This window comes from Oryctolagus cuniculus, chromosome 3 (assembly GCF_964237555.1).
Source record: "Oryctolagus cuniculus chromosome 3, mOryCun1.1, whole genome shotgun sequence".
NCBI lineage: Eukaryota > Metazoa > Chordata > Mammalia > Lagomorpha > Leporidae > Oryctolagus > Oryctolagus cuniculus.
Genome location: NC_091434.1, coordinates 6,620,922 through 6,635,947, shown reverse-complemented (window position 1 = coordinate 6,635,947; position 15,026 = coordinate 6,620,922). Strand labels below are relative to the sequence as shown.

The 15,026-nt window shown below is 61.3% G+C and overlaps 1 protein-coding gene across 2 annotated transcripts; it reads left to right on the top strand.

Moving 5' to 3' along the window:
• The first annotated feature begins 1 nt into the window (after position 1).
• On the top strand, positions 2-15,026 carry SNORC (secondary ossification center associated regulator of chondrocyte maturation). Of its 2 annotated transcripts, XM_051834206.2 has the most exons (4): positions 2-131; positions 10,399-10,566; positions 14,601-14,783; positions 14,877-15,026. In XM_051834206.2, the coding sequence occupies exons 2-4, from the start codon at positions 10,494-10,496 to the stop codon at positions 14,984-14,986; spliced, it is 366 nt and encodes a 121-aa protein (XP_051690166.2). In that variant the 5' UTR covers positions 2-131; positions 10,399-10,493; the 3' UTR covers positions 14,987-15,026. The 2 variants fall into 2 exon arrangements, with proteins under 2 accessions (XP_051690166.2, XP_051690167.2); XM_051834207.2 differs by lacking the exon at positions 10,399-10,566 and having other exon boundaries at positions 5-131.

Sequence of the window (15,026 nt, the reverse complement as noted above, 5' to 3'; positions counted from 1 at the left end):
GGCCTCGCCTCTGCCAAGGCCCTGCTCCTGGCCCCCAGCGCCAAGACGTGGAGGCGGCCACCGCTTCTCCTGCCAGGCTGCGGGACACTGGCTGCTTGTGTTCGAGAGCGTGGAGGTCAAGGTAAACATGGGTAAGTCCGACCCGCTGGCTTCCTCCCTTCACTGTCCCTTTCTGCTGACCTGGGCGTCGGTTTCTGCTCACACCACAGACACCTCCCACCCCACCCCACCCCCGGAGCCTGCCCCACAGCTTCTGAACCGGACTCCACTGTGTGTGTTCAGGAAAAATAAAAATAAATTAAAAAACATGGAGAGTGGAGGGGGCAGGTTAGGGGAACGGAGTCATTATCGTTGTGGAACCTTCCATTTGCTTACCCAGAAGACTGGCTTCTGATGAGGCATTCCCACTTAGTGCAAGGAAGCGCTCTTCCCCGGGAACACCGCTTGCAGGGCCGCCGTCCGTGTTCTCAAGCGCGCGCTCACCTGCGTCCGCCACCACCCTCTCCTCTGAACCTGGCTCCTTAGCTCCTGCAGAGGCGCCCTGGTCATCCCCCAGAGTCCTTCGCACTCCAGCCCTTTGTGTAAAATGGCATGGTGTTTGCATAGACTCTGTGCCTGCCCTCCCCTCTGGAACAGTGTAAACGCTCTGAACATGTGTGGTTCTGCGTTGTTCAGGGCATGATGGTGACAAATGCCATGCTTGGTGCAGAACAGTTGTTCTCCATGAAATACTTTTGATCTCTGGCTCATGGAACCCATGGATACGGAGGGCCTACTGGTTTTTTGTTTGTTTGTTTTAAGATTTATTTATTTGAAAGGGTTACACAGAGAAGGAGAGGCAGAGAGAGAGAGAAATCTTCCATCCACTGGTTCACTCGCCAATTGGCTGCACTGATCCGAAGCCAGAAGCTAGGAGCTTCTTCCGGGTTCCCATGCGGGTGCAGGGGCCCAAGGACTTGGGCCGTCCTCTGCTTTCCCAGGACACAGCAGAGAGCGGGATTGAAGAGGAGCAGCTGGGACCTGATCCAGTGCCATATGGGATGCCGGCACTGCAGGCGGCGGCTTTACCTGCTGCGCCACAGCACCAGCCCCCCTACTGTGTTTCTTTACACCATTTGCTTTCCACTTTTTACATGCAGAGATTTAAAAACACATCCCAGAGAAGGCACTTGGAACGTGGAACCTCCCCGGGAGACAGGTCACCGAGAGGGCCCCGCTCTTCCATGTGGTCTGGTCTCTGGTCAGGTCTGAGGCTTTGTCCTTGGGGAGGCTGGGGTAGCAGGCGGCTGTGTGACGGCTCTCCTGCAGCTGGCTGGTGGCTGGAGCAGCGGCATCCGTGCTGTCGAGCATGGCAGTGCCACGTAGTTCGACTTAGATGGGGGTTGGCTTCTCATGGGAAGCCGATTGGTTCCTCCCCGCGAGGCAGGGCACACTGGAAAGGCCCCGTTGGTGGGATGGGAGGTATTGTTGGGGTCATTCTGGGGAACGGTTTACAGAAAAGGAGTTTGTTGATACACATCAAGGTTTTTTGTTTACATTGGCTCCATACCTTGAGCCCTCATTTTTTTTGTTTGTTTGTTTGTTTGTTTTATAAATTTAGTCACCATTTGAAAGATAGAGGTGGCCGGCGCCGTGGCTCAGTAGGCTGGTCCTCCACCTTGTGGCGCCGGCACACCGGGTTCTGGTCCCGGTCGGGGCGCCGGATTCTGTCCCGGTTGCCCCTCTTCCAGGCCAGCTCTCTGCTGTGGCCAGGGAGTGCAGTGGAGGATGGCCCGGGTGCTTGGGCCCTGCACCCCATGGGAGACCAGGAAAAGCACCTGGCTCCTGGCTCCTGCCGTCGGATCAGCGCGGTGTACCGGCTGCAGCGGCGGCCGTTGGGGGGTGAGCCAGCGGTGAGGGAAGACCTTTCTCTCTCTCTCTCTCTCTCGCTGTCCACTCTGCCTGTCAAAAAAAAAAAAAAAAAAAAAAAAAAAAAAAAAAGAAAGAGGTAAAGTGAGAGAGGGGGAGACAGGGGTAAGAGCCCGTCCATCCGCTGATTCCCTCCCCACATGGCCGCTGTGGCCGGGGCCGGGCCAGGCCGGAGACAGGCGCCGGGAGCTCCATCCAGTCTCCTGTGTGGGTGCCGGGGCCCCAGCACTGAGACGCCTGTGTTGCAGGAGGTGGCTTATCCTGTCACACCACAATGCCAGTCCCTTCTTTGGTTTTTCTATTTCTAGGTGGATGATGATACTTTTGACTTTATCTAAATAAATAAAATTTTTAAAAAATGGACCTGGTGACAAAATTGGTAATTTTACGCGTGCCGCCCTTGTCTGAATTATTAATAAATGGTCTGTGTGTGACTGATTGAACAGAAGTGGTCCTTTGAAATGAACGTGTGTGTGTGTGTGTGTGTGTGTGTGTGTGTGTGTGTATTTTAAGGTTTCACTATCTGAAAGGGCTACAGAGGCAGAGAGAGCGAGGTCTTCCATCTGCTGGTTCACTCCCCAAATGGCTCAACAGCTGGAACTGTGTCCATCCAAAGCCAGGAGCTTCTTCTGGGTCTCCCACACGGGTGCAAGGGCTCAAGCACTTGGGCCGTCTTCTACTGCTATCCCAGGCACGTTGGCAGGGAGCTGGATTGGAAGTGGATTAGCCAGGACCTGAACTGGCGCCCATATGGGATGCCAGTACTGCAAGTGGCGGCTTTACCTGGTACGCCACAGCACCAGCCCTGAATATATATATGTATACATGTGCGCACACACACACACACACACACACATATATAAAAGATGTATTTATTTATTTTCCAGATCTCCCATGTGGGTGGTGGGGACCCAGACACTTGCGCCATCTTCTGCTCTCCCAGGCCACTAGCAGGGAGCTGGATCAGAAGGGGAGCAGCCGGGACATGAACTGCTGCCCGTTACGGGATGCCGGCAGTGCAGATGCTGGCTTGACCCGCCATGCCACAGTGCTGGGCCCACAGTGAACATATTTGTTTACCGTGCGTCCAGTGTATGAATGGGGTAGAACGAGGCACAATAGAGCGTGTTCCACATGCAGGTGGTTCTTGAAGTGGATGGGTCTCTTAGAACAAAAGCCCCCCGCCTGTTGGGTCAGTTCCTGGTGAGGGAGTTGCAGTGCCTGCTGGGACTTGGAGCCACCAGGTGTGTGATGCTCACTCGACTTGTGTCACCAGTCCCTGAGCACTGGGGCCTGAGGACCTGCAGGAGGGAGGTTCCCTGCAGGGATTGAGCGCTGGGATATTGCAGCGGAAGCAGTGGCTGTTTACGCCACGGTGCCCCATGTGGGAGGACGCAGCACGTCCGTGTTGGGCGGGAGGGAGGGAAGTGGGCTTTCTCCCCAGCAGCTGCTCTGTGGCCTAAACGCTGCCATTGCTGGCAGAGTGATGAGGTTGTGGGCGGAACGCGGGATCGCTGGTCTCAGGAAGCAGTGACATCACTTCTTGGGGTGCTCTCTTGTCCTCCCAGCGTGAGAGCGGTGTAGTTTCCCTTGGCTGCTTTCTCTGCGTTCCTCCTCCAGCATGAGAAATGGTCCCGGATGAGTCAGTGGTTCAGGCTGGGTTTGCTTGCATGTGACGCAGGTGACTTGGAGGTGGTCAGTACCTCAGGTGGAAACTGAGGTCCTCAGTACAAGGCTCCAAGGAACCTACTGCTTCCTGTTCCACTGCCTGACCATGGCTTCCATTGTCAAGGTCAGAGCCAAAGGTGGCTGCCTCAGCAGCAGCCATCTTGCCCATATTCCAAGCTCTCTGAGTGGCTTGTTTGGGGTCCTACCCAGTTTTACTGACCAGAGTGGTTACTGAACTAGTTACTGACAAGACCGGACATTTTAGGGTTCAGTCGAGTGTTTTGCCATCCCAGATGCCATTAGGGTTCTGTCCTTGAGAAATGGGGAGAACGGGCGTTGGCTGTGAGTTGCCCACCCCCTTCGTCCTCTTCAGGGTTCTCGTGGGAGCTGGGGACATCGAGAGGGCTGAGTCCGTGTGCGCTGACCGGGAAGGGGCGGCCTGTGCCAGGGACCCGGGTCTTCCCCAGCGAGGACTCGGGAACAAGCTCTGGTGTCGGTCCTTGTGCAGATCCGGGGACCTGGAGCGGCCTCGGCGGTTCCGCCCTGCTCAGGGTGGGGGGCTTTCCCATTCTGCGCAGAACACTTGGGCCTGTGAAGCGACCCCGAGCAAAGTGGTTTCCTGAACGGTGGCCCTGGGGTCCGCCTGCCAGGTTGGCAGGTGCCGTCCCCTGCATGGGGCAGCTTTCGGATCAGGGAATTGTGGTCGGTCACTTGAACTGGCGTGACTGGTGTGCTGTGAGCGGGCCCTCCTGCAGGCCGCTTTGCGAGGGAGGGGCGGCCTAGGGGGCTGCTCACCCAGATGGCTCAGAATCCCTGCCCGGCTTTGACCCTCGGGAGGCCGTGCACACCAGCCTGAGCATTGAGTTCTTCCTGCCCTGTCTCCTGTCTGCTGGGGGGTCACGGGGTTGGGCTGGGGCGACCAGATCCTCGGAGGGGCTGGAGACAGAAGCCCCACCCCCACCCCCAGCCCCGTCTCCCAGAGTTTCTATGGGGAGGGCCGTTCACTGGAAATGGAGTCTCGGCTCCCAGGCTCTTGCGAACGGGCAGCCCCTTCAGCCCTGCGGGCCCAGCTGGCTGCGGCCCTCGCCTGCTTGACCAGCAGCCGTTGGCTGGAAACGGGGTCCAAGCCGAGACGCAGGCCTGGCGGACGGAACCACTGGATCTTGTGGTTTTGCTACCATGAGTGGAGCCTGGAACAGGCCAGAGGCCCAGAAGCACCCTCGATCCTCGAAAGAAACGGTACAGAAGGGCAGGGGAGGGGTGAGCGAGAAACGTCAGGAAGCCCCAGCGCCACCCCGCTAGCCCCTGCTGGGTCCCTTTCCACGTGCCGCTCTGATCGCTCCGTCTCACCTGGGTGTTTGGTTCCCTAAGCCTGAGTCCCTCCTGTGTCGACCGGCAGGCGGACGTGCCAGGGAGAGGTTCTTGTGTATGTGGACGTGCGCATGCCCGTGCGAGGGCTGAAGCACACACAGCTGTTCAGATCTGCTGCTGCACCTGCTCGCCAGGCTGGGCAGGGGCGGGGATGTCTAATTACTGCCTGCCTGGCCACCGCCGCCAGCCCCGCAGTGCCGAGGGTTCCAGTCTGCAGCAGCCCCTGGTCGCCGTCATGTGACTTAATTCAGGCACACGGCAGAGTGGTGTAGCTTGCTGCCCGCATAAACCGCCACAGCGGGTACCGAGGGTCCACGGCCTCACTACTCCCACGTTTCCCCCGTAGCGTGGTTTTCTAATTTTTATTTATTTATTAAGATTTATTTATTTGAAAGTTACAGAGAGGCAGCGGCAGAGAGGTCTTCCATCTGCTGGTTCACTCCCCAATTGGCTGCAACAGCTGGAGCTGCGCCGATCCAAAGCCAGGAGCCAGGAGCTGCTTCTGGGTCTCCCACGTGGGTGCAGGGCCCAAGGACTTGGGCCATCCTCTACTGCTTTCCCAGGCCATAGCAGAGAGCTGGATTGGAAGTGGAGCAGCCAGGACTCGAACTGGTGCCCACGTGGGATGCTGGCGCTGCAGCGGTGGCTGTACCCACTACACCACAGCGCCGGCCCCAGCTCACAAATGTAACGTGCACGTGAGAGGTCTGAAAGCACGGTGCCTGGCTCTGAGCAGTACTGACTGACACCTGCACGAGGGCCATGATTTCCTCGGGTCGTCCCGGGTCCTTTTCAAAGCTTGTCAGCCAAGTCAGCGTTCACTACAAGCGCTCCATTGGTTGATAGGCTTAAAGTCTCTTTTAACGGCCGCCCTTCAGAAACAAAGTTACACGCTGTCTCAGTGATCCAGATGAGTAGGTTTACCAAACCTGCTGTATTCTGGCCTGGCCAGGGAGTGGCCTGCCAGGCTCCCGCCCCTGGTGCTGGTCCCCTTTCTGTAAGCCGAGGTCAGGCAGGGTGGTTCCCGCCCCGGCCCCGCGGGAAGCCCTCGCAGGTGGGCAGGCGCTCCCTGGCTTGCAGGATTCGCCAAGCGCTTCTGTGGTTGGCAGCTTGATTGATTCTTCACAGAGGTCCTGGTGCTCTTGGTGCAGCAAGACTTTGTGTGTGTGTGTCTTTGAGGGAGGTCCCCTCTGCTACTTTACTCCCCAAATGCCCTCTGTGATCGGGACTAGGCTGGCCCCAAGCCGGGAGCCAAGGACCCCAGCCAGGAACTCAGAGGCCATCACCTGCTGCCTTCCAGGGAAGCTGGAGCCGGGTGTTGAGCCCTAGGACCCTAACCTGGACTACAGGGGCCTTAACCCCTGGGCTGAATGCCCGCCCCATGCAGAACCGGAAGAAGCTCCTGACTCCTGGCTTCAGCCTGGCCCAGCTCCAGCCCAGCAGCCATTTGGAGAGAGAACCAGTGGATGGGAGGTCTCTCTCCCCCTCACTGTCTCCCTCTCCCTCTCTAACCGCTTTTCAAAGAAGTAAATAGATAAATCTTTAAAGAAAGAAAATTAGTATGTGGGGGTGTTTTGAAGTAATTTCAGACTTAAAGCTGCAAACAGTAGAAATATTTTCCACATATCCTTCACCCAGATTTGGCAGCTGTAAGCATTTTGCTGTATCTGCTTTATCATTTTCTCTCTCTCTCTCTCTCTCTCTCTCTCTCTCAAAGATTTTATTTATTTATTTGAGAGGTAGAGTTACAGAGATAGGGAGAAAAAGAGAGAGAGGTCTTCCATCCTCTGGTTCACTCCCCAAATGGCTGCAACAGCTGGAGCTGGGCCAATCCGAAGCCAGGATCTTCTTCCAGGTCTCCCACACAGGTGCAGGGGCCCAGCACTTGGGCCATCTTCCACTGCTTTCCCAGGCCACAGCAGAGAGCTGGATCCGGGACTTGAACTGGCACCCATATGGGATTTTGGTGCCACAGGCTTAGCCCACTACACCACAGCGCTGACTCCTATCATTTTCTCTTAATCACTACACTCTCAATAACTATTTATGACCCACTTAAGAGTACATCATATACGGGGCCAGTGCTGTGGTGTAGCGGGTAAAGCTGCCCTCTGCAGTGCTGGCATCCCATTTGGGTGCTGGTTCTAGTCCTGGCTGCTCCACTTCTGATCCAGCTCTCTGCTATGGCCTGGGAGAGTAGTAGAAGATGGCCCAAGTCCTTGGCCCCTGCATCTGTGTGGGAGACCTGGAAGAAGCTCCTGGCTTCATATAGGCATAGCTCTGGCCATTGTGGCCAATTGGGGAGTGAATCAGCGAATGGAAGACCTCTCTCTGCCTTATTTTCTCTATGTAACTCTAACTTTCAAATAAAAAAGGCGTCGAGTTTCATCCGTGGTCACCTTTTACGACTGTCATGTTTCTTTTGCGTCTCCTTTCATCTGAAACACTTTTTTGATCTGCTTTGCATATGTTGACCTTCTTTAAGGGTAAGACAATTTTTAAAGCCGCTCTCAATTTCGACCTGTACGCGGGCTGCTGTGCCCTCAGCGAGTCGGTGCTGGGGCGTGAGTTCAGGTTGAGCCGTTCCCATGGCGCTACCTTGGTTACCTGGTTAAGGTGCCGTCTGCCAGCTGTCGCCACTGGGAAGCAGTGATTTCTCCCTTTCTGAGAGAGACTTTGAGACCGCGAATGCCCCGTTCCCTGTCAGGTTGCGTTTTTGATTCTTGCTGGAATGACTGTGGCCACAGGGTTGGCCACGCTCGCTGCCGCGGTCTGCGTGCTCCAGGGGAGGAGCTGCTCACACGCCAGCCGCAATCCAAGGCCATCGCTCGTGTGCTTGGTGCTGGCTTCTGTGTCCTTTGCCCTCGCCCCAGCCTTCTTTGAGTCCTTCCTTCGACACAGGATGTGCCACGCTCATCATCTACGACCCTTTCCTAGTCAGGGAATTAGCCACTTCCCCAAGGAGCCCTGGCACCTCCTAGTGGGGAAAGCCCAATCTGGCAGTGGGTGCCCGCACTGCCACTGGGGGTGCCACGTCCAGGCTGCTGTCTCCACGGGCAGCGGGGAGGTGTGTGTGTGTGTGTGTGTGTGTGTGTGTAGGTACGGACGCACATCTCTATCTGCAAACGCCGTGGTGCACTGACACCTGCCAGGAGCTCTGTGTGTGTCTCCAGTTGCAGTCTAACACCTGCGATCCACACGGACCGTTTTGCTTCCCATATTCGTAATTCCCTTGTCTGACAGTGAGACACCGGCTCCCCCGCCCTCAGCACGTCCCCTTCATCCTTCAGTCCTAGGATACAGCGAAGTGGCTTCGTAGTAGCTGATGCCACCATGAGGCCAGGCTGTCTACGGTGCAGCGGTGGTTAAGAGATAGAGCCCAACGTTAAAAACACCCAGGCCCAAGCTTATTCATTGTAGCGGGCCGTGTAACTTGGACTGCCTCCTTTGCGAGTGCATTTCTCTTTTTCCTGTTATGGCTGTCACAGTAGTAACCGTAACGCTTCTTTGAAGTACGTTTGCTGTGTTGGAATTCCTAGTTTGACCGCTGGGGTTTGTGTCTTGTACGTGAAGTCTGGGGGCACCCTGGTGTGGGAACCTCGGCTCGTGCGTGGTCCTGGCTCCCCAGGGCGATCCCGGTCTCCTCACCAACGCGGCTCTCAATGCCCCAGCCAAGCGAGGGGTCCCAGGACCAACTAAGAACTCGCAGGGGGTTGGAGGAATGCAGGAGGCAGCCGAGAGGATCCACCCGGGAGCTGTTGAGTCTGGGTTTTAGTTAACCAGTTAATCCAAGCTCGGAGCGTGACCTCCCCCCTCCCCAAGCCACGTGATTCCTGCCGGGCGGCATCGAGGGGACCACAGCAGGTGTTTCACACGGAAGAGGGTGAACGCAGGGATTTGTTAGGAGGTTGGAAGGCCGATGGGACACTGCCCTGCCGGCCCCGGAGATGCGACCTGAAGTCTGATGGAAGAGTCAGCATCTCCCCTCCCACCGTCTGTCTCCTCGCCCTGGGTGTCTCCCACCGGCAGGTGCCCCCAGGACCCGACTGAGTGTGAGTTCACGGGGTTAAACGTGGGCAAAACGACGAGAGAACGGACCAACTGCGAGCGCCTGTGACTGCCATCCCATAATAGAAGCGAATGCATCACTGCTGCAGGCAGCCACGCCAGCGAACCTCACAGCCAGCCCGGGGCGGCGGGAGTCCACGGACGCGCCCACGCGGGACTCCGTCTGTTAGAAGCACTACGGCAGACAAGGCTGTAAAGACAGCCGCACTCCAGGCATCCCGCCTGGGGCTGGGGGCGCCCGGGGCCCCTCTGGTGCTCTCCAAACGGTCTCTGCTGATCTGGGCGATGCTGACGCAGGGGGAGGCGTGAGCCTGCATCGACCTGAAAGCGTACGATTTGTGCCCTCCACAGTACACATGTAATTCCTCAGAGCAAAAAAAAAATTGGTGCTAAGAAGAAATTAAAAGTGGTGGGTGGAGGGGAGGCTGATCCCAAGCGCGACCTGGACAGATGTGAGGCAGGCACGGAATGAGCAAAGAGACTGCCTCCTGGGAGCAGGGACAGCCGTGTAAAGGCCCTGGGGTAGGATCCGGTGCGGGATGTGGGAGAAGCCTAGCATGGCCGGTGGACTGGAACGTGGGGAGCAGGAGTCAGGGTAGGATGAGCCCTTAGCTTGGCTTTTTGTTCTAAGCTGTGGGAAGCAGGGGCGTTGGCAGTGCTTTCTGAGGGGCTGGAGTGGGGAGTGAGGGAAAGAGGTCTTTGCCAACTTCTCTATGTGACGAGGACATCTGGGAGGCGGGGGACCAGGAGGCAGGGGAGTCGAGCTGTGCCGTGGCCCTGACACCCACCGGTGCGCTGTCAGATCTCACACGCACCACAGGGCTGTCGGGGAGACAGTGGGCGGGGTATGCGCATGGGATTCCAAGGCTCAGGACCAGAAGGGAGCCCAGGAGGGGACGTGGTGACATGGGCCGCCAGGGCATTTGATTGGAAACGGCTGTGAAAGTGCTCTGTGGCCAGCTCCGCCGGGCGCCCGCTCCTGGCTGGGCGTGGGGAGTCCATAGGGACCACTGCTGAGCCCCTGGGCTCCCGGAAGCCTGGGCCGAGGCACTGAAATGCAGATTCCTGGGCCAGGCCCACAGCCATGGAAACAGGAGGCATCCGCATTTTCCAAGTGCCCTGCACAGTTCTTTGCACACAGAAGTTGGAAAACCTCTCACTTCGGTGGCTCAGGAGTCTGGGAGGGGTGTGTGTGAGAGAGAGAGAGAGAGAGCGAGCGAGCAGTTTCCTCCTCTCTCTGGGTGGGGCTGCTCCTGAGGTCAGGAAGGCAGGTCTGGTCTGGGCGTGTGTGCGCGCGCGTGCATGTGTGTGTGTGTGCGTGCACGGGGGGCGGGCACCGTGTCCCAGGAGGACAGAGTTTGCATTGATGAAAACCCTTCCCAGCACTTTGATGCCTCTCGCCCGCCGGCCCGAGCGCAGCAGCTCAGCCCTCTGCATCCCGCCCGGCCGGCCGCCCGCAGCGCTCGCTCCCAGCCAGGATGGCCGCCTGTCTGGCCCTGCGCATGGCGCTGCTGCTCCTCTCCGGGGTCCTGGCCCCCGTGGTGCGCACAGGTAAGAGTGCAGGGCCCTGAGCTCCCACGGCCAGGTTGTCCCAGACCCTCTGGGATGGGAGGGAGCCCTCACTGGAGATGGGACGGCCACCGGGCCCATCCTGCCCAGAGCTGCCCTGGGCACAGGCAGCAGCAGCTGCGCAGGGTGGCTGGGAGGGCCGCCTGGGGAGCAGCGCTGGGGCCGCTTAGCTGGCCGGGGCCGGGGGCTTACGCTAGGGTCTCAAATCTGAGAGCTTCCAGGTCTGGCCCCGGCTGGCCTTGGGTACAGAGGGGGCGCGGTCGCCTCGGCCGGCTGCAGGTGACCCACGCTTTGGGGGCTGTCAGTGGATCTGCCCAGGAAGGAGGTGACTTCGGTGACAATAGCGTGCCCTGGGTGGGCTGCTGGGGGTGCGGGCTGCCGGGGACCCCCAGCCTCTCACACCTGCAGGCCTGCTGGCCTCTCCCGGGCCGCCCCAGGTGGATGCTGGTGGCCTTGCTCCTGGCTGGGCCCGGTGTCGTAGCTCTGTGCACAGCGGAGCTTACAGGGTGGCCAGGCATCCAGCGAGCAGCAGTGGCTGTCGGGGGCACAGCACACATATTCTGCGTCCCAAGCCCCAGGCGGCCTTGGGGCAGAACCAGCTCGTAGAAGGGGGCGCGGGGGTGACCTGACATGCCGGGTGGCATCTTCCCACCCCAGCAAAACCACCGCTCCCGTCTGGTGCTCCGAGCCAGTGCAGGTGAGCCGCGGGCTCCCGTCCGCGTGCACACTCAGGTGCACCCGGCCCTCACAGCGTGGCTGCCAGAGGCCCCTGGAGCCGACTGCCACACAACGTGGGTGGGTGGGTGGGCTGGGCCTGCCGCCACAGGACGCTCTGGGGACAGGCAGGACCTCGCCTGGCCTCAGGTCGTCCCTCTTCCACAAGTCCTCCCAAGAGCAGGGGACCCGAGCACACCAGGCCTCCACCCGGAGCCTTCAGGGTCCAGGCTGTTGTGACTGGGCGGTACCCAGCCCCCCACTGCTCGGAGCAGGTGTGTGCAAGGCCCCGCAGGCCCCCTGCCCTGCGCCCACGGGCGAGGGCCCCGTAGCAGTCAGGAGGGGACGGAGCAGGCTGTGGGCTGAGGCCCGGGCCCGCCCGCTGGCCTCCCTGCCAGGCCCGGTGGCCACAGCCCTCGGGAGGGGAGCAGGCCAGGTGGGGCGGGCGCCAGGCCAGGGCACGCATGAAAAGGCCCTTCATGGGCCGCACAAAGACCGTCTGTGAGCGCGGGCGCCTGGCCTCGGGACCCGTGGGCAGCCTGCGAGTTAAACAAACTTATTTACCGAAAGGCTGGGTGGCTGGGACTGGGCAGATCCCACGGTGCCCAGGCCTGTGGCGGTGCCACCAGGTCCCTGCTTCCCTGGATCACCCTGGCCGGAGCACGGGGGTGCACTCTGGTCCATGGAGACCGGGCCTCATCGCAGCCTGTGGAGGGCGGTGCCTTATCTGGGGGGTCCCCACCCTCCCTGGTCGTCACCCTGGCCCCTGGCCATCCACCTGAGCTGCGCGAGGGCCACACTCCTGCCTGGCCCCTCCGCCTGGCCTGCTGCTCCCCACCCTTACTCCGACGAGCTGGCAAACCGGCCGGCAGCCCCTCTGTCCATGGCCTCCCAGGAGGGGTTGGGGGGAGTGGACTGTTGCCATCAGCTTTGTTATGCTTCTTGCTATGGCAAGTTTAAAAATCCAGGGGAACCCAGCACGAGGCAGCTCCTCGGCCCAGCCCGCCACCTGCGGATCCAGGGAGCCTTGGGCCCGCCCTCGATAATCTCCCACGGCAGCCAGCGGGGCAGTCCATGGAGCCACTTGGCTTGTGTCCACGCGTGTCCTTGGGCCAGAGGGGCCCATCTGGGTTACTTCCTGTGTGCAGAGGGGGTTCACACTGTGCCAGGACGGGGAGCTGGGGGCCAGGTCAGCCTGCTGGGGCCCCGGTGTGAGAGCAGGCTGGAGCTCAGATAGGTCCCAGTCCTTCTGATGGGGGGACCACGGTGTGTGGTGCCCGGCAGGGGTGTGGCTCTGGCATGGGGTGTCTGGGGGGGGGAGAGGGCAGGGCTTCCTGGGGGCAGCAGAGAGGAGGGGGCAGGCACGTGCGCTCCCAGCTGCCCCCCTCCACCCTGGGAGTGCTCACTGCTCTCCCAGAGGCTCCCGGCACCTTCCAGGCTACCTGGGCCCCTACCCAGAAGGCCTGGGCAGCCTCCCTGGCCCGGTGCCCGGCCTCAGAGGTGAGCTCTGACCGCTGGCAGTGGTGGGACAGGGAGGTGCCTGCCTGCCGGCCGGTCTTCAGTGTGTGGTAAGCACACGGCGCCAGAAGTTTGTCCTTTCTTGGGGCAGACGGGGCTCCGCGAGCCCCAGACCCTGGGGCCTGCCAAGTGCCGGGCACACTCCCGCCTTGTCTCTGCCCATCCCCCGGGAGCCTGAGGCCAGTGGGCCTGGGGGCTGGGCCTGGAGCCCTTCCTGGAATCCTGGAGGCCACAGACCCCAGCTCTCCCTGGCTGCAACACAGGAGGCCCGGCTGGGTCCCTCCCGCCTCTCAAGGGTGGTCTTCCGGGCTGGGGGGAGGCTGGGTGGTGGCCAGACCCCAGTGCTGCAGTTGGGCCTTGGTCCTGTGAGACCAAAGCCTCCCCGAGGGAGCACCAGTGGGCTTTCTGCTCGGGGGGCTGGGGTGGGGGTCCTTGCCAGGGCTCTTTGCTGGAAGGGGGATCTGGCCGGGGCAGGCCTGGGGAATGGGACAGTGGTCCCCGCCTGGCTCAGGCTTGAGAGAGGCCATGGGTAGGGCTGGTAACATTGCATTGTGACAAGATCTTCCGTTAACAGATAACTTTAAGAAATAATACAGTGAGCCTGCACCGCCCCTTCGTGGGATTTCCTTGCTGCCCACACCGCCAGCTCTGTCCACACCGCTTCCTTCCCGTGGCCGGGGTCGCGCGTACCGCTTCCCCCGGGGTCTCCTGGCTGCCAACACCGCGTACACCCCACACACTGCTTCCCCCCCGGGGCCTCCAGGCTGCGGGCACCCGCACTCCGCACCCCGCTTCCCCCTGCGTCTGGGTCTCCCACTGCTGGCACTGCGCACACGGCTCCCCCCAGGTCTCCTGGCTGCCGGCGCCACGCGCACCCCGCACCCTGATTCCCCCCGGGGCCTCCCGGCTGCGGGTGCCCGCACCCCACTTCCCCCTGCGTCTGGGTCTCCCGCTGCTGGCACCGCGCACACGGCTCCCCCAGGTCTCCTGGCGGCCGGCACCACGCACACCGCTTCCCTCTTGCTCGGCTGTGGCGCGTGACCATTTGAGGGTGAATGTCAGGCATCACGTGCCTTTGCCCATACAGCCTAAGAACAAGGACATTTTCTCACACAACCAGAGGCCACGGTCACAGCCCGGGGGGCGCGCCCAGGGATGGAGCCCCAGGGCCTGTCGGCGGTGTTAACAGAGCCACAGCCTCCCTTGCCATGGCGGGGGCAGCACAGCCCGTTCCCAGGTTGTCCGAGGGCTGGAGGCCACACCAGCACTTCCCACCGCGGCCCACCTTAGCCTAACCTGAGCCCCGGGCGGCTTCCAGTCCCTGAAACAGGGTCGCACAGTTCCCGTGCCACAGAGCCCCTGCAGGCGGTGAGGTGCTGGGGTGCTGCCTGCAAAGCCTATCCTAGGGACCTGCTCAGGGGCTGGGCCCTGGCCTTGCGGAAGCCATGGTGTCCGTGGCTGGGCTGGGGCTTGGCTGGGCCTCTCCTCTCTGCCCCCACCGCAGTGCCCCCCCCCCCCCCCCCCCGTGAAAGCTGACCTGGCCTATGCCCCCACGGTCCACAGCTCAGATCGGGGAGGCCCCGGGGTTTGGGCCCTTGTTCCTCTGTCTCTTCCCAGGGCCTGTGGGTGCCCCAGCTGCCTCCCGCTCCCGCCCTGTGCAGGCAGCCTGGCCCGGGAAGGGGGTCTGGGGGAGACAGACACGCGGTCCTCCTGCACCAAACTGGCCACCCGGGGTCACTGGGGGTTAACCGGGGCCACGCCCTCCTCTGCCCTTGGCCTTGCAGCTGAGGGTCCACAGGAGCCCGACCCCACCCTGTGGAACGAGCCCGCCGAGCTGCCGTCGGGAGAAGGCCCCGCGGAGAGCACCAGCACCGGCCAGGAGCCCGTGGCCACGGGCCCTCCGTTGCCCACCGCCGCGCCGGGCCCCGAGGACAGCACGGCTGGGGAGCGGCTGGACCAGGGTGGCGGTATGCGCTCGGGCGGGGGTGGGCGCCGGGGGCGCCGGGGCGGGGGCGCGGGCGGCCCCGGCGGCTGACGGACCCTGTCCCCCTCCCCCGCAGGCTCGCTGGGGCCCGGCGCCATCGCCGCCATCGTGATCGCTGCCCTGCTGGCCACCTGCGTGGTGCTGGCGCTCGTGGTCGTGGCGCTGAGAAAGTTTTCTGCCTCCTGAAGCCAATAAAGGGGCCGCGCCGGCCGCGGCGCGACTCGCA

Bases quoted from the DNA above. Each gene is read 5' to 3' on its own strand.
- SNORC (XM_051834206.2), top strand. From the start codon at position 10,494: ATGGCCGCCTGTCTGGCCCTGCGCATGGCGCTGCTGCTCCTCTCCGGG. The intron at 10,567-14,600 runs GTAAGAGTGCAG...TTGGCCTTGCAG, and splicing joins GGCCCCCGTGGTGCGCACAG to CTGAGGGTCCACAGGAGCCC. The intron at 14,784-14,876 runs GTATGCGCTCGG...CCTCCCCCGCAG, and splicing joins GCGGCTGGACCAGGGTGGCG to GCTCGCTGGGGCCCGGCGCC.